At 41.8% G+C, this 22,315-nt stretch overlaps 3 protein-coding genes and 1 pseudogene across 3 annotated transcripts in view; 3 read left to right on the top strand and 1 right to left on the bottom strand.

Annotated features, from left to right (window-relative positions):
- On the top strand, positions 3,491–5,578 carry LOC104748798 (annotated as a pseudogene).
- Positions 6,798–8,132, bottom strand: LOC104747547 (protein SUPPRESSOR OF NIM1 1-like). The gene has a single exon (XM_010469200.2). The coding sequence runs from the start codon at positions 8,108–8,110 to the stop codon at positions 6,962–6,964; it is 1,149 nt and encodes a 382-aa protein (XP_010467502.1). The 5' UTR covers positions 8,111–8,132; the 3' UTR covers positions 6,798–6,961.
- On the top strand, positions 17,020–17,601 carry LOC104748796. The gene has a single exon (XM_010470389.1). It carries the CDS (start codon positions 17,020–17,022, stop codon positions 17,599–17,601), a length of 582 nt encoding a protein of 193 aa, XP_010468691.1.
- Positions 18,259–22,315, top strand: part of LOC104748795 — a 5,486-nt gene continuing 1,429 nt past the window's right edge. The window contains exons 1-5 of the mRNA XM_010470388.2: positions 18,259–18,376; positions 18,704–18,764; positions 18,825–18,909; positions 19,558–20,827; positions 20,932–22,002. Coding sequence (XP_010468690.2) covers positions 18,259–18,376; positions 18,704–18,764; positions 18,825–18,909; positions 19,558–20,827; positions 20,932–22,002 — 2,605 coding nt within the window. The remainder of the gene's footprint in view (positions 18,377–18,703; positions 18,765–18,824; positions 18,910–19,557; positions 20,828–20,931; positions 22,003–22,315) is intronic.

Here is a 22,315-nt window from a genome sequence, read left to right as displayed (position 1 = left end):
AGAGGTGGTGAAAGCTTCACTGCATCAATTAAAGGCATCTCAATCATCACCTTATCCATCATAGCTTTGCATCTAGCTTCCTCCATCTCTTGCTTAGACTTTCTCTGCTTGGAAAAAGGAACCTTAGGCTTGTAGACCCTTTCAGCAGCTGGAACCTGAGATTTTGCGGTTTATGGGCTCGTCTGGGATGAGTGTCGACCGACACCCAGGTGGTGTCGATCGACACCATCATCTGAAACCGAGAGATTGGTCGATTTCTCTTCTTTTTCTGAAGAAGCAAGTTCACCATCATCTTCATCTCGCACTGATATGGCATTGCAAGCATGTCTGGGGTTTGACTCAGTTCTTGCTGGAAGAACACTCTCTTGTCGTTTAACAGACCCAGCAGTCTGTGCAACTTGAATCTCCAGCTTCTTAACATGAACATTCAATGCATCAATCTTCCCATTCAGCTCAGTGTAGACATTGTCAATCTTCCCATTGAATGTCACTGTCAATTGCTCCTGTCCTTGCAAAAGCTGCTCAAGCATGGCTTCCATTCTACTCTCTGAAGAATTCTTAGGAGGTGGAGACTGATAAGATGAGTTCCCATATGTCCTTGTATAGCCATTGTTCTGTTGTTGCTGCTGATACTCTGGCTTGGAAGTGTAGCCTGAAGAGTTCCCACTGTAAGGCCTATTGCCTTGCTGATTTCCAAACCGCTGTCCCTGATTCCCATACACATAGTTCACATCTTCCTCTTGGTGTCCTTGATCAGGTTCTGGCTCATATGTCTCAACCTCAGCAGCAAAATGAACAGATTTCTTACCCATAAGGAGATTATGCACTGAATCCAGCTTAGCATTAACAGAAGCTAACTGGTTTGAATCAAATCCTCCATGCAATCTCTTCCTTTCAGCATCTGCTCCCTTAGTGCTATTGCTAGAAGCCAAATTCTCAATCAAAACTTCAGCATCTTCTGGAAATCTTGTTTTGAAATTCCCATGACTTGCAGCATCCAAAGCTAACTGATACTTCCAGTCACACCCTCTGAAGAAGATACTCAACAGTTGTACCCTTGAAAAACCATGGTGTGGACAGTCCCTCTGATAAGCTTTGAATCTCACCCAAGCTGCCTTGAAAGCTTCATCTGGTCTTTGCTTGAAAGTGGATAGCTTGACTCTCAACTCATCTGACATTGCATCATCATAGAAATGGTTGAGGAAAGCCACTTTGACTTGTTGCCAAGATGTCAAAGATCCAGCTGGCAACTGCTTCAACCACTGAGATGCCTCTCCTGCAAGTGAGTATGGGAAGAGCTTGCAGAATATGAAGTCCTCAGTCACTCCATTAGCCTTGATACTGGTCACAAGATCCTCAAAATGCTCAATATGGTCCAGAGGCTTCTCATTGGGCAAAGCAGAGAAAGGTCTCTGTCCAACCAGTTGGAAGTAAGCAGGCTTCAACTCAAAATCATTCCTCTGAAAAGGGGGAAGAACAATAGCAGACCGGTTCTCATACACCAGATCAGCCCGATTGTAGTCAGCAATGGTCCTGATCAGATCCCGGTTGTTCTCCTGTCGTCGAACTGGGTTCTGTACGTGGTTGGTAGCTCCACGCACGTCTGCTGCAGGTGGGTGTCGATCGATGCCACTTGGTTGGTGTCGATCGACACCAAGATCCGGTTCATCAACGACACCAGCTTGCTGGTTCACGACAGCCTGCTCGTTGACAACAGGTTCAGGAATCACGTTTCCTTCTGCATCAAGCTTTTGGCCCTGCTCATTGCGCAAATGGCCCTCTTGATCCCTCAAAACACCAGCCTCATCACGCATCAGAATGATCGTATTAACCATCTTCAGAGATTTAGCTGCTTTTCTATTCTCACGCTCAAGTTTTCCCAACTCTTGGTTTGAAAGCTTCAGAATTGGACCAGTCTTGTTGCTCCTTGTGTTAGGCTTATTAGGCATACACCTGAAACACACAAGAGAGAAGAAAACAAAAGCGTGTTAGTTTTAAAATAAAAAGAAAAATTTAGACAAAATCTAAAACTCAAATCTAATGGTAGATCAAAGAGTCCCCGGCAACGGCGCCAAAATTTGATATGCTCAAATTTACCCTAGAGCTACTCTCTCAAATTAAGAGATCACTGCAGTACTTAGGGGTCGAATTCCACAGAGACACAAGATCACACACAATAGATTATAGAGTTTTATAATTATGCTAAACAAATTGATTTAAATAAAGAAAAGCAATGCAAAATATTAAATAAAAGCTGTTGTAAATTCAGAAGATCAAAAAGCTAGGCCTAGGGAATTTCTCAGGAAATTATGAAATATTAAATCAATCAATAAATTAGGATTCAAGCAATTAAGAACAGATCTAGAACTCTAAACACTTTTGTAAATTAAATCAGTTCTCACTGCAAATAATATCTAAATTTAAAACCAGAAAATCCAAATCTCTTTGTAAAATTCTAGGTAATAAATCAGCAATAAAATCAGGTTTAGATTGTTCACAAAATTATTAAATCAAATCTCTTTGCAAGAAATAATTTTGCTCATCAAAAGGTTTTATCAGGAAAATCAATTATATTCTCATATCAATTTATTTTCCTAAAGTATTAATTCTAGATGGCCAATCAAGGATTAATATGAAGAACAACCTAAGATGAAGATCTAGCAAGATAAAGAATCCTAAATAAACAGATCTAATAATTCATAAAATCCCTGTGAAAAACCCTAAACCTAACAAGCAAACTACTCAGACATAATCAATGAAGAACAAGACATGATTCTGAATAATAAGCAATAGAGATTAAAAGAGTAAGAAAGGAGTTTAAGAATTCTTCTCTCAAAGCAGTTCAGATCTCTCTCTCCAATAGCTCTCAAAAATCTCTCAGGGTTGCAGAAAAATAAAACTTGCTAGAATAAAACTTAAGGGTTTGGAAAACCTAAAAAATATATATATATGTCCTAAAACATGTCAGAGACTTATGTTACAAATATGGAAAACTTTGGGGCAGATTTGTAAAACTTCCAAATTTGGCTCTCTCGTCGGTTTGGACTGAGTGTCGATCAATGTTAAGGCAGTGTTAAACTTGATGAATTGTATGCCTTCACGATCACCTCGTACATATATCTTTGTTACACCATCATGGTCCGATCCATCATCCCAATTATATTGGCTTTGTGGATACTTTTCCCCTTCCGCTTCCAACCTTTGTGTCATCTTGAATATATTTGAATCTTGAGACATTAAAAGGTGTTGTGTTTGCTTAGTCAATGTATAATTGGCATTAAAAAAAAAGCATGTGTTTCTTTGTGTTAGGATATAAAAATAAAAATAAAAATAAATAAAAAAGATAAAAACAATTCAAGCCAAGTTTTATTTATTTATTTTTATCTTTTTTATTTATTTTTATTTTTATTTTTATATCCTAACACAAAGAAACACATGCTTTTTTTTTAATGCCAATTATACATTGACTAAGCAAACACAACACCTTTTAATGTCTCAAGATTCAAATATATTCAAGATGACACAAAGGTTGGAAGCGGAAGGGGAAAAGTATCCACAAAGCCAATATAATTGGGATGATGGATCGGACCATGATGGTGTAACAAAGATATATGTACGAGGTGATCGTGAAGGCATACAATTCATCAAGTTTGACTATGTTGGTACCGGACAACTGATAGATGAATCATTCCATGGTTTCTCAAATCAAGGTTTCACACAGATGGTATGACTTTGACATATTCTAATTAAATTCCCTTTATTCTACCGGTTCATGAGAATAATGTTGTAACTTTTTTTTTTTGAAGTTTGAGATTGATCATTTAAAAGGTGAATATTTTGTATCTGTTGAGGGTTGCCACAACGGCGAGGTGATTCAAGCACTTCAATTCAAAACAAACTTGAAGGTCTCTGAAATCATGGGATATGAGAATTCAAATTATAAATTTAAACTAGCCATGTATGGCAAGAAAATCATTGGGTTTCACGGATCCGCTAAGGAAAACCTTAACTGTCTTGGAGCATATGTTACAACCATTACTCCAACTAAAATGGAAGCAAAAGGAGGAAAGGGAGGCAAGGAGTGGAATGATGGAGCGGACTATGAAGCTTTAACAAAGATTCATGTACGAATTACTTCAACAGGCATAAAGAACATCCAATTCGATTATGTGGACAAGGATGGACATCCGAAAGTGCTAGTCCATGGTTCTAGCACGGCTGGAGGCAACACGCTGGAGCCGGTAAATAAAACTAAACTTCATAAATTTGGTGACTAAGACTTAATATATATATATAGCCTGATGACTTTTTTTTCAACTTCATTTTTTTTTTTGTAGAGTGTTGTTAACAGACTTAAAAAATAGTCACGAAAATACCCTAATATAGTCGCACACAAAAAATTAGTCACGAAGCTATTGCCACAAAATGAATTCATGGCTTTTTCCATGGCTATAATTTCGTGATTAGTTTCTTTTGTCTGCGTGTGGTTATACGAGTAGTTTCGTGGTTTTATTCGTGATTTTTTGTGCGTTTTCTATAAGTAATTCTTGACTATATCTTTTCTAGTTATTGGGTTCAATATGTGATTTTCTGTGTGTGTGTGTGTGTGGCGAATGGAAGTTTGTATATAAGAAAACTCCCGTTAAATTTGATTTATCAAAGAAAGTAATGAATGTTAATATAATATATATCTTTTTGCCATGTAGTTTTAGATTAACCATGCTGACAACGAATACCTACTGTCTATTGACGGTTACTACAACGAGACTTCCGGTGTGATTCAAGCACTTCAATTCAAAACCAACATGAAGACTTCCGAAATGATGGGAGGCAAGGACGACGATGATGATGATGATGATGATGATGATGGCGAAACGAGTAAAAAGTTTTCAATTGGATGCAACGGCCATAAGATCATTGGATTTCATGGATATGCCGAGAAGAAGCTATATTCCCTTGGAGCATATTTCACATCACTTCCTATAACTAAATTGGAATACAAAGATTGTGCTAAAGGAGAACTAGCCGATAATGGTAAATCAGGCTACCTTTGGGATGATGGTACTTTCCAAGGAGTAAGAAAGGTGCACGTTTGTTATGATGGTCATTATATAAGGTATGTCAGGTTCGAGTACGATAATGGTGGCAAAGTGGAATCTCGCGAGCACGGGTCAAAAATTACAGCTAACGTACAAGAAAAAGAGGTCACAATTCCTTCCACTTAAATACACGTCAACCATATATATCTTTCTATGTGTGTTCTGTAATAGTGGTTTATATATGAAGCCTTTTTCATTTGCAGTTCGTCCTGGACTATCCAGATGAATTTCTCATTTCCGTGAAGGGAACTAGCACAGTAGTTTATATTCAAGGTGATCGTACGTTGATTACATCGTTGAGTTTCAAAACATCAAAAGGGAGGACCTCTCCTACATTTGGAAATGAGTTTTGTAGCAGTCCTGTTAAATTCGTGGTTGAAAAAAAAGGTTGTGCTATTGTTGGGTTCCATGGACGGTCTTATTATTATGCTCTTCTTTCTCTTGGAGCATATCTTTTTCCGATTCCTCCTACTAAATAAGTGCTCATGATGGGGGGGAAACTAGATGAACAAGGTGGTGATGATCATGTTCTTTAATATTGTCTTTCTATATATCTTGTACCTTTTGTTTTAAACTTCTGATTAACCAGAAAGTTTTGGATCAGGGTCCATAGTCTTCTTGGACCCAGGTCTAGAGCTTGCTTAATTAACTAAAATTATTTTAAATAAAGTACTTTACAAGCTTTCTGAGTCATCACCCACATTAGACCTCCATTTCTCATTCACATCAACTCCCATTTTGGCAAGTGATTACACTAGCTTGTAGTGCTCAAATCAGTGGATGCAAATAGAATATCATCACTGTAATAGCTCGCGAAAACGAGATCGAGATTCAATTCGCAAAAGCTAAATTATATACATCAAAAAGAGATGTCAAAATAAGCACGCCGACTGCGAGAAAATAATCAAAGACTTGTGATCGTCGCAAAGTCGAACTCTCGTTGAACCAACAACGTTGATAGTAGTCGTAGAAGTAGATGACGGCTTACTTGAGTAAATTATTCTTCAAGCTAAATCGATTCCAACATGTGAAAACTTTAAATCGTAATGATTTTTCGTAAGAGCCATCGTACAATCACAATTAGTAGAACTCATCATGCATCTCATGATGGTTTACGTAATAAGAGCTAAGAACTCATCATGCATCACAAACATATATCTCGACTGAAGTAAAAGTTGCAGTTATTAGAGTGTGCGGTTGAAATTTTTTTTTCTGTGTAGTTACAAATTAGCCACGAAGTAACTCGTATAGCCAAAAAGAAAACTTAGGCACGAATTGTCACGGAAAAAGCTACGAACAAATTTTTGTGACTAATTTTTTTCGTGCTCTTCGGTGAGTATTTCAAGGTAGACTCGAAATCTTGTAGTTATATATCTACACATGTGTGGTAATGTCTTTTTTTGACAACCATATGTGTCGTAATGTCTCAAGTTATAAGATTAAACCTAGCTTGTCATGAATTAATTAATTACTTGACATGCTATCAGTTTTTTTTTGTTTATTAATTGGACACTTCGATCATATCAATACATGCAATAGCCGATCCATTTTTAAAAATCGGAATCATGATTTAATACTATACAAAGAAGTAGTTCGTGAGCCAAATAAATGTTAAAATAGGTAAATTAACCAGCGAATAAAACAGTCGTGAAGAAAAGGCCTAGGTAAGTAAAGTTCTCGGCCAGTAATATGAAAATCTTTATTCAATTAATAAGGGTTCAATTAAACCTCGATATTTTACATAAATTATCCAGAGGGAGTAACCGAAAATGCTTAAGAAATTACTAAAAGAGGAAGCAACTCCGAGTATCACATCAGATGATCCTCAAGGAACATATAAGAAATATTCTAACCTCAACAGTCTAACCTCCAAATAAAGGAAGCGAGACCAAATTTGGAGTATAAACACAGTGACAACACTTACCAATCCGAGGACCTATTTCAATCTTCTTGCACTGATCTTCCCTCACGATATAGATGCAAGCCACTCCAGTTTCATCGTCGCCACGACACATGACTAATGTCTTCTCATAAATGAAGTAACTAGCGCGATAAACATGCTCACTATATAGCTTTGGCAAGTTAGTTGTTGACAAGGTCATCAACTTTATCCAAACCACGCCTTCTCGGCCACCATCCCCATTGTTCTTACTAATCCTCTCCTTAGTTACCCATATCCCAATCTCCCTTGTTACACCGCATTGCTCTAACAACGAAAACCGATCTCCCTTATAAACCGCGAGGATAATTTCATTAATATGAGGGTTCTTTTGACACGGAAGGAGACATAATGGTTTGAATTTCTCCGTCGAGAAATCAAACATTCGGATGTAGTAGTACTCATTAGTCTCAGACCTACCCCAAGTAATCCAGTAGATGTTTCCATTCAATGACACATTTGATATTTTAGCCACTTCAGATATGGGGAAGTCGTCATCCTCAGGTCTATTAATAAACCTCAACAAGTTGGAAGCACACTCGTAGATCCCAACTTTCTGATCACTCAAGAATTTACGGTGACAAAACAAATAGCCCAAGATCTTGTATACCTTTTCGGGTCTAGTATTATCGTATCCTAACCCGAAAACACGGAACTCTTTATCCCCATACTCGATCCATCTAACCTGTCTCAACCATGGATTCCAAAGAGCTGTCTTGTTCTCCACAAACCGATAGTTACAAAGCAAGAACTCATCGCAAGTAGTCACGATGGTTCTATGATTGTAATTTGTTTCTCGGTTTGGAATATAAGAGAAGGAGGGTATCTCACGCACCTCTATCGTTGGATCGATGCTGTCGTGATCGATGATGTTGATTGAATAAATCTTGGAAGTGGTCAAGAGGATGAACTGGGGACGGGAGCGAGACAAGTGATTGTTGATGAAAGACTTGTCGTTGAAAAGAGAGTTGCACTTTCTAGATATGCTTCTGAACCGAACGAGAGAGTGAGGTGGGAGACGAGAGAGTATGTCTTCCTCTAATTCCCACGGAAGCTTCACCGGCGGAGCCATGAGGTCTTCTGCTTTCTGTTTAGTTTTGAGTTATAGCTCTGATAACATATAGGAGAAGAGAAACTGTATTTATCCTTTCTGGCAAGAAAAGAAAAGTAACTTTAGTGATATTTATTTTTTTTCCTTTGAAAAAAGTTATTAAATGCAAATTAAGTAAACAATATAGATCCTACCACTGAATATATACATGTGTAAGTGAAAGATTTTTTTTTTTTGTTGATTTTATACTATTAATACATATAGATCCTAACATTGAATTTATACATTGATTTTTTGTTGTCTTATATCTTCTATAATATGAGAAGGTTTTTCTCAACTTTTGCTAAGGGGATGACACTTGGCGTGTTATCTATCTAACACATGTTTTATTTGTTGTTTGGACTTAATAAACAACATTTATTTGTACTTTTGACCTAAGTAACTACTGGGCCATAAAAAAAAAAATCTCTCAACATTTCATTTTTCTTTCTTCAATAAGAACCAGTTGTACTGTTGTAGCTCTCTTCTGATCTAAAGCCACCATTTATCAGTTTATGGTCTCATCCAAAGAAAAACTAATGATAATTTATTCTGAAATGATAAATATAGGTTTCAATCTTATGTATGATTCATGGGGAAGAAATTATTCTAGATTATGTTAGATTGTGGGATGTTTATGTGTTGTCAAAATTCTCTTATCAATTCATAATTTTTTGGCTCAAATTTAAAATTTTGGGTTTTCATTCTTGCTTAGTTTCTGGTCTTTAATCTTATGTAATCTACTGGTGGGGTGTTTTCAATTGCTTACTCATTTATTCCTCATTAGATCTTACCAATTTTTTTCCATAAAAATAGAATTTTTTCTATTTTCCATAAAATTAGAATTCAATTCCTAATTACTCTCCTTTTAACACAACTTTTCAGTCATTATTATTTAATTTCAGTCATTAGGTTCTTATGAAGAATTATATTATTTTCATATATCTTTCCAAATGTTAATAGGTATTCTTGAATAATTTTTAAATTTTTTTGTAGGTTATCATGTTTGTTGTTCGAATTAATACTACAAAGAAAAAAATTATGTGAAAATGTTTGACAAATTTATTTATTCACTAGAGTGTTTATGTATGTCTTTCCTACTCTCCATGGGCTGGTCCGGCAATTTTGAATGTTATACTTCCATTTTTTTTAAACCCTTTTTATTATTGTAAATAAAATTATAAAAATAGTAATATACAAATTTTCATTATTTTCATATTGTAGTTCGTTTTGCTTACTCATATTTTTCTTTGTCTTTTCAATGTTTTCATGTTCATTTAAACATTTATACGAAAATAAATATCATATTGCCTAATAAGTCATTATTCTTTTAAAACTTTTCGAATATGGAAAATTTTAAATTACAGTTTCAAATTTGTTTTCCTAAATTAAATTTTACTCTAAATCTCAGTAGCAACAAGTTTAATTAACATTAATCTAATGTTCATTAACCAACAATTCAAAAGATGAAATAGGTTTTTACATAAACCTAATAAAATTTCATCCGTAAATTGGATATATCTACATGAATAATATATTGTTTTCTTATATAAAACTTGAACTTCTAAATTTTATTGAAGCTATAAAAAAATCTAATAATAACTGAACTTATAATTTTTTTCCCTAATAAAAGACCTAAAACTTTTGGTCTAAAATATGCCCCATAAAAATCGATGCCCTTATCCTTGGCTTCACTTGCTTGGCCTATGGGTCCGGCTTTGAACCATATTTTATTTTTACTTCAGGTTGTCGTGTTCGTTGGTTGTGTTAATATTACTACATTATAAAAAAATGAACTATCATGATTTAATATGTTGAACATTTTAAGTTTTGTTCCTTTCTTATATTTTAGAATCTCTATTTATTTTTTTCTTTGGGTATTGATGTGGTAAAGCAGGCTAAAATTTTTTCTTATTGGACGATGCATATGAGTCTCTCCACTGTACATTTAGTTTCTTATTAGTCTTCATCTTTAAGAAACAAATGTATTTTAAACTATTATAAAAAAGGAAAATTGTATATTAAAAAACCATGTTGTTAAGCTTGTGATGTCTTTTTATCTCATGGTACGATATGAGTTGCATTTTTCTATACAATATCTCATTAATTTTTCTATACCTTACCCCTTTTGAGATACCTTTTCAAAAAATACCAATTTTTTGAACATTTTATTTTTTCCCTCTTTTACACAAATTACAATATGTTAAATTAATTTTTTAATTTTTTTTAAGTCTGTGTTCTCTATATTATATTTAGGATATAGTGTTGATGGGGTAAGGTTTTAGTATTTGAATTTAAAATTTAAAATTTAGTCATTTTATACACAGAAAATGGATAATTTTGAAAATGAACAATATGAAAAGGTATTATTGAAAATTGACATAGGAAAACGGACATTTTTGAAAATGCACTGTTTGATACTAAGATTCCTAAAAATATATGATACTAATATACAGTTAGCATATACTTGTGACAACCCGTCCTGCNCGAAAACCGATCTCCCTTATAAACCGCGAGGATAATTTCATTAATATGAGGGTTCTTTTGACACGGAAGGAGACATAATGGTTTGAATTTCTCCGTCGAGAAATCAAACATTCGGATGTAGTAGTACTCATTAGTCTCAGACCTACCCCAAGTAATCCAGTAGATGTTTCCATTCAATNTCCACCAGTAAGTTATTGGTGCGCCAGGCGTTCCTCGAACCCTGGTCCCACCCTTTAACAACCTTCCCACATGACAAGTTTTCACCAATTAATCTGCAGGGAACTAGCACACGAGTTTATATTGAAGGTGATCGTACGGTGATTACATCGTTGAGTTTCAAAACATCGAAAGGGAGGATGTAACGACCCAGAACCTCGGTAGGAGATAGTCGAGAAATCCGAGTCGAGATAGTCGAGAAATCCGAGTCGAGATAGTTGCGAAATCCGAGTCGAGATAGAAATCCGAGTCGAGATAGTTGAGAAATCCGAGTCGAGATAGTCGAGAAATCCGAGTCGAGATAGTTGAGAAATCCGACTCGAGAAAGTCGAGGACTCAGAGTCGAGAAAGTCGAGGACTCGGTATCGAGGATTTTGTCGAGGGTTTGTCGAGAGTTGCCGATACTCATCGACGGTAGAATCTGACAGTTATGGGGATTGGGCGATGGAAATGGAGAGTTCGAAACTACTGAAGTAGTTAACAGACGTTCAAACTGGGGAAATGGAATCCCAAGTTTACAGTGATCAGATCATTCAGGCTTGCAAGTTTCTGGATGAAAATTGATTCGGAAGAACAGGTTTGTTAATTTGCCAAGATATGGGATGGGAGGTTCGGTACTTAGTCCTAGAGACAGTCCGCGTAAAATAGGAATGAAAGTAATAGTGATAGTGATAGTGATAGTGATAGTATAGTGATAGTGATAGTGAAGTGATAGTGATAGTGAAGTGCACTATCCGGAAATGGTTGCATCGGCAATCGATGGACCGGGCCGATGGACGAGGTGGCATGGTTTGGCCGATGGGCCGATAATGGACTAAAAGGACTCGATATCTCGCGGAGATTTAAGCCGACTCACGGGAAAGGAAACCCGAGAGAAATGGAAACTCGAGGTAATGGAAAGGTGATCGGATAAGGACAGATGCGAGAATTATGGGAAGTTATGGGCGGTGAGACTTATCGTTCCAAGGAAACTTAGGGCGATTCGTGGATCCTATATAAGGGATAAAACCCTTAGGAATTTCTCTAGTTTTCATAAGAATCCGAGAGCCGCCGCAAGAGAGAAAGATGAGAGTTTCTGTCGAGCTTAAACCGAGAGAGATCCTAAGTCTAGAGTCGAGAAGAACGGTAAGTGTTCTTCCACCTTGATCCGTCGATGGTTATGGTTATGGTTATGGGATATATCTCGGATACTAATGGTATCGATCTGTCCATGTAGAAGCAGGGATCAGATCCGAGCATAGAAACCAAGAGATCAACACCTTAGGTCGATACCGAAGGTGAGTGCGTGACTGTGGCCAAGTTCCATGGTTGATTCTCTTGACCCGTGGTTTATTTAGTCTTGTTAATTGCTTGTCTTATGGTTATGGTTTCTATTGCAATATGAATGATGGTTGGTCTAAGAGATTTAGGCGACTATCCATGGTATTTGATTGACTTGCGTGACTTGATTGGAATATTCCCTGTGTTAGATTGAGATCGTTGAACTGAGCCTAGTGAGACGGGATGACCGCTCCACTAAGTAAACTTTGTTTGCTTACGCCTCCTTTTATGGACGCAGGAAAAGATAGGTCCGATGATCGGGATTATAGTGGCTGACCAGCTCGTGTGACGGAGGCAAGGGAGGAAGGAGGATGGTGGCTTTGGGTAGAAATATTCATGGCGTTATTTTATTTAGTTTTCGTTATTTTCATGCATGGGACAAGTTGTTATTTCGTTGATTTGAACCTCTCAATATTTTAATAAATTCGCAAGTTTAAGTTAAGTTCACCTGTTATTCATACTTGTTGTTATACTCGTTAATTTGCGCATAGAATTCGTCACCTGTTATACAGTTCAAAATTTTTATCGGTCTGTTTAAGTCCGAGTATGGTTTCTAGGGTCGGGGTCTTACATTTGGTATCAGAGCACGGTTATAGTTCTAGGACATGTTCATATAGCGGGTGCATGAGTTATTGTTACTAAAGCCATCCTTCCTTGCCAAGAACGTCTCACGGTAAGACTGGTCATGTATAGATTATAGGGTGTGATAGGCTAAGTTGGTTTGGACGCTAACTTAGAATCGGTTATGGTATTTCAGATGGCACCTAACACTCGCAACTCGGCTAATACCTCGGCTAGACCAGGAGTCGGAGGGAACACTGAGGAAGCACCGAACACTGCTGCGGTGAATGTTGAGCAAGTGGGTGCGAGGACCGGGACGGAAACCGGAGGGCATGGAACCCAGGGAGTCGGTACGAGAGCGATACCAGTAGGGGGTACGGGTGCTAATGCGACTGCGAACGTGGGGATGGGGCAAGTATTGGAGACCTTGGTCCAAATACTGAACCAAATGACACCACCTCAGGCCGCAAACCCGCCTGTACCCAATGTGGTGCCAGTGGTGGCAGCTCCTTCGTACTTGACTATCATGGATCACATTCTCAAGTTCGGTACACAGTACTTTAGTGGAGGAGTGAATCCGACCGAGGCTGATGAATGGAGAAGTCGCCTCGAAAGGAACTTCGACTCGGTGCATTGTCGGATGGAGTATCGAAAGGACATCGCTACCCACTACCTGTCCGGGGAAGCCAATGCGTGGTGGACAGGCATGGCAAACCGTATGGTCAACCCGAATTGTTCATGGGAAACTTTTCGCGGATTGTTTCTTGCGAAATACTTTCCGCAAGAAGCTGTCGACCGTCTTGAGTCGGAATTTCTAGACTTGAAGCAAGGGGACCGGTCCATGCGAGAGTATGAGACCGAGTTCAACCGACTCAAGAGGTACGGTGGAAATGAGATGGTAGAGGAGCAAGTTCAGATTCGTCGGTTCTTGCGGGGCATGAGAGTGGATGTCCGGAACCGGTATATGATTCGAAACTTCGGGAGTCTTGCTGAGTTGGTGGAGAAGGTGGCCATGTTGGAGGACGGATTGGCTGAGCAAGCTTGGCAGAATCCTGGAGGAATCACGGTGCAGCAGGCGCCGAAAGTGAAAACTGAACCGGGAACCGGGAGTAAGCAGACTGGGAGTCGGAAATCTACGGGTAAGGGCAGTGTGCGCTTGTGTCCGACTTGCCGTAAGAGACACTAGGGTCAGTGCCGGCAGTTGATGGGAACATGTTTCAATTGCGGTGAGAAGGGTCACATGGCAAGCAGCTGTCCGAAGAGGGGGAGCGACACACGAGTGTGCTACCAATGTGGACAGCCGGGTCACATTCGGCCGGATTGTCCGCAGTTGGAGACGCAAGGGCAGAAACGGGCCAGAGAGGTGGAAGCGAGCACTTCACAGCAAATCACGGACGGCCTAGAGTGTATTCGATCGCGATTATGCCTAGAGTGTATTCGATCGCGGACGGGCAGGTGGAAGCGAGCACTTCACAGCAGATCACTGGTAAGTTGGATACTCACCTTAGTGAATTTCTTGGGTGAATATTGTGTGTGTGTGCGTCTATTTGTTTGTGTGTGGATAGGTTCTTAGCAAGTAGAATTGTGCAGGGACCTTACTCATGGGCGGTGTGGAAACTCATGTGATGTTTGACACTGGAGCTATGCATTGTTTTGTGAGTCCGGATATGATTGGTAAAGGAGGTTTCCGGAAGGAACCCGGAGATCATTTTGGTTTAGTGCAAGTAGCGGGCGGTCAAGTGATGTTTACGTACGGGGTGGTACGTAGCATTTCGGTCATGGTAAGCGGTATAGATATGCCGGCAGACTTAGTCATATACCGAGTGAAGGCACATGATGTGATATTGGGTATGGATTGGCTAAGCAAACACCAAGCTCACTTGGACTGCTACCGCGGGCGTGTACTGTTTGAAACTGCGAAAGGGATGTTAGAATATCAGGGCATCAGGCCATTGTCGGGAAACCTTTTGGTCTCGGCGACGCAGGCTGAGCAGTTAATCAGTAATGGGTGCGAAGCTTACTTGGCTTCGATCATGATAGAGGAAGTAGGCACGGGTACGGGACTATCAGAGATACCAGTGGTACGAGAGTATGAAAGTGTGTTCGGACCCTTTTCCGGGTTACCACCATCACGGTCAGATCCGTTCACTGTCGAGTTGGAACCTGGTACGGCTCCAATATTGAAGGCTCCGTATCGCATGGCACCGGCAGAGATGGCCGAGTTAAAGAAACAGTTGGGAGAGCTGATGGAGAAGGGATCCGTAAGACCAAGTAGTTCACCATGGGGTGCACCGGTACTCTTTGTAAAGAAGAAGGACGGTACCTTTCGGCTTTGCATCGACTACCGAGGATTGAACAAGGTAACGGTGAAGAATCGGTATCCTTTACCAAGGATCGACGAGTTGTTAGATCAACTTCGAGGAGCCACATATTTCTCGAAGATTGATTTGGCTTCGGGATATCACCAAATCCCTATAGAGGAGTCCGACATATGGAAGACAGCCTTTAGGACAAGGTACGGCCATTACGAATTTGTGGTCATGCCGTTTGGGTAAAGAGGAGCATGCCGCACATTTGAGGATAGTGCTAGAAAAGTTGAAGGAGCAGAAGCTTTTCGCCAAGCTAAGCAAGTGTAGCTTTTGGAAGCGCGAAATTGGGTTCTTAGAGCATGTAGTATCGGACAAAGGAGTGTCTGTGGATCAGGAGAAGATTCGATCCATAGCAGAGTGTCCTAGACCGCGGAACACCTACGAGATTAGAAGCTTCCTAGGATTGGCCGGATACTATCGACGATTTGTGAAAGGGTTCGCAAGCATGGCGCACCCGCTGACCAAGCTAACCGGAAAGGACGAACCGTATGCGTGGTCGGCTGAGTGCGAAAAGAGTTTCTCAAGACTTAAGGATATGCTGACTAGTGCTCCGGTGTTGGCACTACCGGATCCATACGAGTCGTACGTAGTATACACGGACGCGTCGGGTCGAGGTTTGGGATGTGTACTTATGCAGAATGGGAAGGTGATAGCTTATGCGTCTAGACAATTGAGGAAGCATGAAGCGAATTACCCAACTCATGATCTGGAGATGGCAGCCGTAGTATTTGCACTAAATATTTGGAGGTCCTACTTGTATGGTGGTAAGGTGCAAATATACACGGACCACAAGAGCTTACCGTACATATTTACTCAGTCAGAACTGAACCTACGCCAGCGGAGATGGATGGAGTTAGTCGCGGACTACGACCTGGAGATCAGTTACCATCCGGGTAAAACTAATTTAGTAGCAGACGCCTTGAGTAGAAGAGGGTCAGCTATCAGTGCTGAGAAAGAAGTTGAGGACTTAGTTGGTATGATCAGAACCTTGCGGCTGAATGCATTGACAGAGCAGTTGGAACCGTTGGGCCTCGGGGCCGCGAACCAGGCAGATTTGCTAACACGGGTACGGTTAGCACAGGAGAAAGACGCAGAACTGATTTGGTTGTCCAAGGTGGACGGAAACGAGTATGAGACAGCGAATAACGGTACTATTTTGGTTAAGGGGCGAGTGTGTGTTCCTTCGTATATAAATCTTCGTGCTGAAATCCTTAGGGAGGCGCATCAGTCTCAGTTGGCAATCCATCCTGGATCCACCAAAATGTACCAAGACTTGAAGAGGTACTACCATTGGTCGAGCATGAAGAGAGAAGTGGCAGAATGGGTTGCAGCGTGTCCGACATGTCAAAGAGTTAAGGCGGAAAATCAGGTCATGGGCGGTTTGTTGCGAAACTTACCGATACCCGAGTGGAAATGGGACATGATAACCATGGACTTCGTCACGAGTCTGCCACCGTGTGACAAGAAGGATGCTATATGGGTCGTTGTGGTTCGACTGACCAAGTCGGCGCATTTCTTGGCCATAAACAAAAAGGACGGGCCGAGAAATTGGCCGAGGTATACGAACAAGAGATAGTAAGGTTGCATGGTGTTCCAGCGAGCATAGTATCAGATAGAGACTCGAAGTTTACTTCAAGAATATGGAAGGCCTTGCAAAAGCGTTTTGGGACGCGAACGGATATGAGTACGGCCAACCATCCACAAACGGACGGACAGTCCGAGCGTACCATACGGACGCTCGAGGATCTTTTGCGAGCAAGTGTCTCGAATTGGAGAGATAACTGGGTAAGGCATCTGCCGTTAGGAGAATTTGCCTACAACAATAGCTTCCACGCTAGTATAGGCATGTCACCGTAAGAGGCTTTATACGGTCGACCTTGCAGAACACCCTTGTGCTGGACACAAGTAGGGGAGCGAAGTGTTTACGCTCGAGATTTCATGGACGAAACGACCGAGAAGATCAAAATCTTGAAGCTGAAGATGAAGGAAGCTCAAGACAGACAGAAAAGCTATGCGGATAAGCGCCGAAGGGAGTTGGAGTTTCAGGTTGGAGATATGGTTTATCTCAAAACCGTGACTTATAAGGGTAAGGATCGGGTAGCACTGAACACTAAGTTGACGCCTAGATACATGGGACCGTACCGAATCCTGGAAAGGATTGGTCCGACGGCCTACAAGTTGGAGTTACCTCCGGCTATGTCAGCTTTTCATCCGGTGTTTCATGTGTCGATGCTAAGGAAATGCATCACGGGACGGGAGAATGTGATCTCCGAACCCTCTCCAGACCTGCAAGTGAATATGACCATCATCGGTCGGCCAGTTCGGATAACTGGTACAAAGATGAGAGGTCCGCATAAGAAGAAGAAGACAAAGTTAATTCAGGTCGTATGGGATTGTGAAGGGATAGAGGAGACGACTTGGGAACCAGAAGAAGTTATGAAAGTGAACTTCAAGAAGTGGTTCGATAAAAGAGAGATTCCTCGTAAGGAAAGCAAAGATTCGAGAATGAATCAGTCCTAAGTAGGGGAGAAATGTAACGACCTGGAACCTCGGTAGGAGATAGTCGAGAAATCCGAGTCGATATAGTCAAGAAATCCGAGTCGACATAGTCGAGAAATCCGAGTCGAGATAGTCGAGATAGTCGAGAAATCCGAGTCGAGATAGTCGAGAAATCCGAGTCGAGATAGTCGAGAAATCCAAGTCGAGATAGTCAAGAAATCCGAGTCAAGAAAGTCGAGGACTCAGAGTCGAGAAAGTCGAGGACTCGGTATCGAGGATTTTGTCGAGGGTTTGTCGAGAGTTGCCGATACTCATCGAAGGTAGAAACCGACAGTTATGGGGATTGGGCGATGGAAATGGAGAGGTCGAAACTACTGAAGTAGTGAACAGACGTTCGAACTGGGGAAATGGAATCCCAAGTTTACAATGATCAGATCATTCAGGCTTGCAAGTTTCTGGATGAAAATTGGTTCGGACGAACAGGTTTGTAAATTTGCCGAGAAATGGGATGGGAGGTTCGGTAATTAGTCCGAGAGACAGTCCGAGTAAAATAGGAATGAAAGTCCTTGTGATAATGATAGTGATAGTGATAGTATAGTGATAGTGATAGTGAAGTGATAGTGATAGTGAAGTGCACTATCCGGAAATGGTTGCATCGGCAATCGATGGACCGGGCCGATGGACGAGGTGGCATGGTTTGGCCGATGGGCCGATAATGGACTAAAAGGACTCGATAACTCGCGGAGATTTAAGCCGACTCACGGGAAAGGAAACCCGAGAGAAATGGAAACTCGTGGTAATGGAAAAGTGATCGGATAAGGACAGATGCGAGAATTATGGGAAGTTATGGGCGGTGAGACTTATCGTTCCAAGGAAACTTAGGGCGATTCGTGGATCCTATATAAGGGATAAAACCCTTAGGAATTTCTCTAGTTCCGCATAAGAATCCGAGAGCCGCCGCAAGAGAGAAAGAGGAGAGTTTCTGTCGAGCTTAAACCGAGAGAGATCCTAAGTCTAGAGTCGAGAAGAACGGTAAGTGTTCTTCCACCTTGATCCGTCGATGGTTATGGTTATGGTTATGGGATATATCTCGGATACTAATGGTATTGATCTGTCCGTGTAGAAGTGGGGATCAGATCCGAGCATAGAAACCAAGAGATCAACACCTTAGGTCGATACCGAAGGTGAGTGCGTGACTGTGGCCAAGTTCCATGGTTGATTCTCTTGACCCGTGGTTTATTTAGTCTCGTTAATTGCTTGTCTTATGGTTATGGTTTCTATTGCAATATGAATGATGGTTGGTCTAAGAGATTTAGGCGACTATCCATGGTATTTGATTGACTTGCGTGACTTGATTGGAATATTCCCTGTGTTAGATTGAGATCGTTGAACTGAGCCTAGTGAGACGGGATGACCGCTCCACTAAGTAAACTTTGTTTGCTTACGCCTCCTTTTATGGACGCAGGAAAAGATAGGTCCGATGATCGGGATTATAGTGGCTGACCAGCTCGTGTGACGGAGGCAAGGGAGGAAGGAGGATGGTGGCTTTGGGTAGAAATATTCATGGCGTTATTTTATTTAGTTTTCGTTATTTTCATGCATGGGACAAGTTGTTATTTCGTTGATTTGAACCTCTCAATATTTTAATAAATTCGCAAGTTTAAGTTAAGTTCACCTGTTATTCATACTTGTTGTTATACTCGTTAATATGCGCATAGAATTCGGCGGCCTTAGAAAAATTTTTATCGGTCTGTTTAAGTCCGAGTATGGTTTCTAGGGTCGGGGTCTTACATTTGGTATCAGAGCACGGTTATAGTTCTAGGACATGTTCATATAGCGGGTGCATGAGTTATTGTTACTAAAGCCATCCTTCCTTGCCAAGAACGTCTCACGGTAAGACTGGTCATGTATAGATTATAGGGTGTGATAGGCTAAGTTGGTTTGGACGCTAACTTAGAATCGGTTATGGTATTTCAGATGGCACCTAACACTCGCAACTCGGCTAATACCTCGGCTAGACCAGGAGTCGGAGGGAACACTGAGGAAGCACCGAACACTGCTGCGGTGAATGTTGAGCAAGTGGGTGCGAGGACCGGGACGGAAACCGGAGGGCATGGAACCCAGGGAGTCGGTACGAGAGCGATACCAGTAGGGGGTACGGGTGCTAATGCGACTGCGAACGTGGGGATGGGGCAAGTATTGGAGATCTTGGTCCAAATACTGAACCAAATGACACCACCTCAGGCCGCAAACCCGCCTGTACTCAATGTGGTGCCAGTGGTGGCAGCTCCTTCGTACTTGACTATCATGGATCACATGCTCAAGTTGGGTACGCAGTACATTAGTAGAGGAGCGAATCCGACCGAGGCTGATGAATGGAGAAGTCGCCTCGAAAGGAACTTCGACTCGGTGCGTTGTCCGATGGAGTATCGGAAGGACATCGCTACCCACTACCTGTCTGGGGAAGCCCATGCGTGGTGGACAGGCATGGCAAACCGTATGGTCAACCCGAATTGTTCATGGGAAACTTTTCGTGGGTTGTTTCTTGCGAAATACTTTTCGCAAGAAGCTATCGACCGTCTTGAGTCGGAATTTCTAGACTTCAAGCAAGGGGACCGGTCCATGCGAGAGTATGAGACCGAGTTCAACCGGCTCAAGAGGTACGGTGGAAATGAGATGGTAGAGGAGCAAGTTCAGATTCGTCGGTTCTTGCGGGGCATGAGAGTGGGCGTCCGGAACCGGTGTATGATTCGGAACTTCGGGAGTCTTGTTGAGTTGGTGGAGAAGGCGGCCATGTTGGAGGACGGACTGGCTGAGGAAGCTCGGCAGAATCGTAGAGGAATCACGGTGCAGCAGGCGCCGATGGTGAAAACTGAACCGGGAACCGGGAGTAAGCACACTGGGAGTCGGAAACCTACGAGTAAGGACAGTGTGCGCTTGTGTCCGACTTGCCGTAAGAGACACTCGGGTCAGTGTCGGCAGTTAATGGACACTTGTTTCGATTGCGGTGAGAAGGGTCACATGGCAAGCAGCTGTCCAGAGAGGGGGAGCGACACACGAGTGTGCTACCAATGTGGACAGCCGGGTCACAATCCGCCGGATTGTCCGCAGTTGGGGACGCAAGGGCAGAAACGGGCCAGCGAGGTGCTGCCGTTGCCACCACCGCCGAAACGGCCGGCGATTATGCCTAGAGTGTATTCGATCGCGGACGGGCAGGTGGAAGCGAGCACTTCACAGCAGATCACTGGTAAGTTGGATACTCACCTTAGTGAATTTCTTGCATGAATATTGTGTGTGTGTGCGTGTGTATGTTTGTGTGTGGATAGGTTCTTAGCAAGTAGAATTGTGTAGGGATCTTACTCATAGGCGGTGTGGAAACTCATGTGATGTTTGACACTGGGGCTACACATTGTTTTGTGAGTCCGGATATGATTGGTAAAGGAGGTTTCCGGAAGGAACCCAGGGATCATTTTGGTTTAGTGCAAGCAGCGGGCGGTCAAGTGATGTTTACGTACGGGGTGGTACGTAGCATTTCGGTCATGGTAAGCGGTATGGATATGCTGGCAGACTTAGTCATATGCCAAGTGAAGGCACATGATGTGATATTGGGTATGGATTGGCTAAGCAAACACCAAGCTCACTTGGACTGCTACCGCGGGTGTGTACTGTTTGAAACTGCGAAAGGGATGTTAGAATATCAGGGCATCAGTCCATTGTCGGGAAACCTTTTGGTCTCGGCGACGCAGGCTGAGCAGTTAATCAGTAATGGGTGCGAAGCTTACTTGGCTTCGATCATGATAGAGGAAGTAGGCACGGGTACGGGACTATCAAAGATACCAGTGGTACGAGAGTATGAAAGTGTGTTCGGACCCTTGTCCGGGTTACCACCATCACGGTCAGATCCGTTCACTATCGAGTTGGAACCTGGTACGGCTCCAATATCGAAGGCTTCGTATCGCATGGCACCGGCAGAGATGGCAGAGTTAAAGAAACAGTTGGGAGAGCTGATGGAGATGGGATTCGTAAGACCAAGTAGTTCACCATGGGGTGCACCGGTACTCTTTGTAAAGAAGAAGGACGGTACCTTTCGGCTTTGCATCGACTACCGAGGATTGAACAAGGTAACGGTGAAGAATCGGTATCCTTTACCAAGGATCGACGAGTTGTTAGATCAACTTCGAGGAGCCACATATTTCTCGAAGATTGATTTGGCTTCAGGATATCACCAAATCCCTATAGAGGAGTCCGACATTCGGAAGACAGCCTTTAGGACAAGGTACGGCCATTACGAATTTGTGGTCATGCCGTTTGGGTTAACCAACGCACCGGCAGCTTTCATGAAACTCATGAATAATGTTTTCCGAGAGCACCTGGATGAGTTTCTGATTGTGTTCATAGACGATATTTTGGTTTACTCGAAGAGTGAGTAAAGAGGAGCATGCCGCACATTTGAGGATAGTGCTAGAAAAGTTGAAGGAGCAGAAGCTTTTCGCCAAGCTAAGCAAGTGTAGTTTTTGGAAGCGCGAAATTGGGTTCTTAGGGCATGTAGTATCGGACAAAGGAGTGTCCGTGGATCAGGAGAAGATTCGATCCATAGCAGAGTGGCCTAGACCATGGAACGCCTCCGAGGTTAGAAGCTTCCTAGGATTGGCCGGATACTATCGACGATTTGTGAAAGGGTTCGCAAGCATGGCGCAGCCGCTGACCAAGCTAACCGGAAAGGACGAACCGTATG

The sequence above is a fragment of the Camelina sativa genome, chromosome 15, assembly GCF_000633955.1.
Source record: "Camelina sativa cultivar DH55 chromosome 15, Cs, whole genome shotgun sequence".
In the NCBI taxonomy this organism is placed as follows: Eukaryota; Viridiplantae; Streptophyta; class Magnoliopsida; order Brassicales; family Brassicaceae; genus Camelina; species Camelina sativa.
Note: the sequence above shows the minus strand (reverse complement) of the source record. Positions and strands in the feature narration are given on the sequence as shown.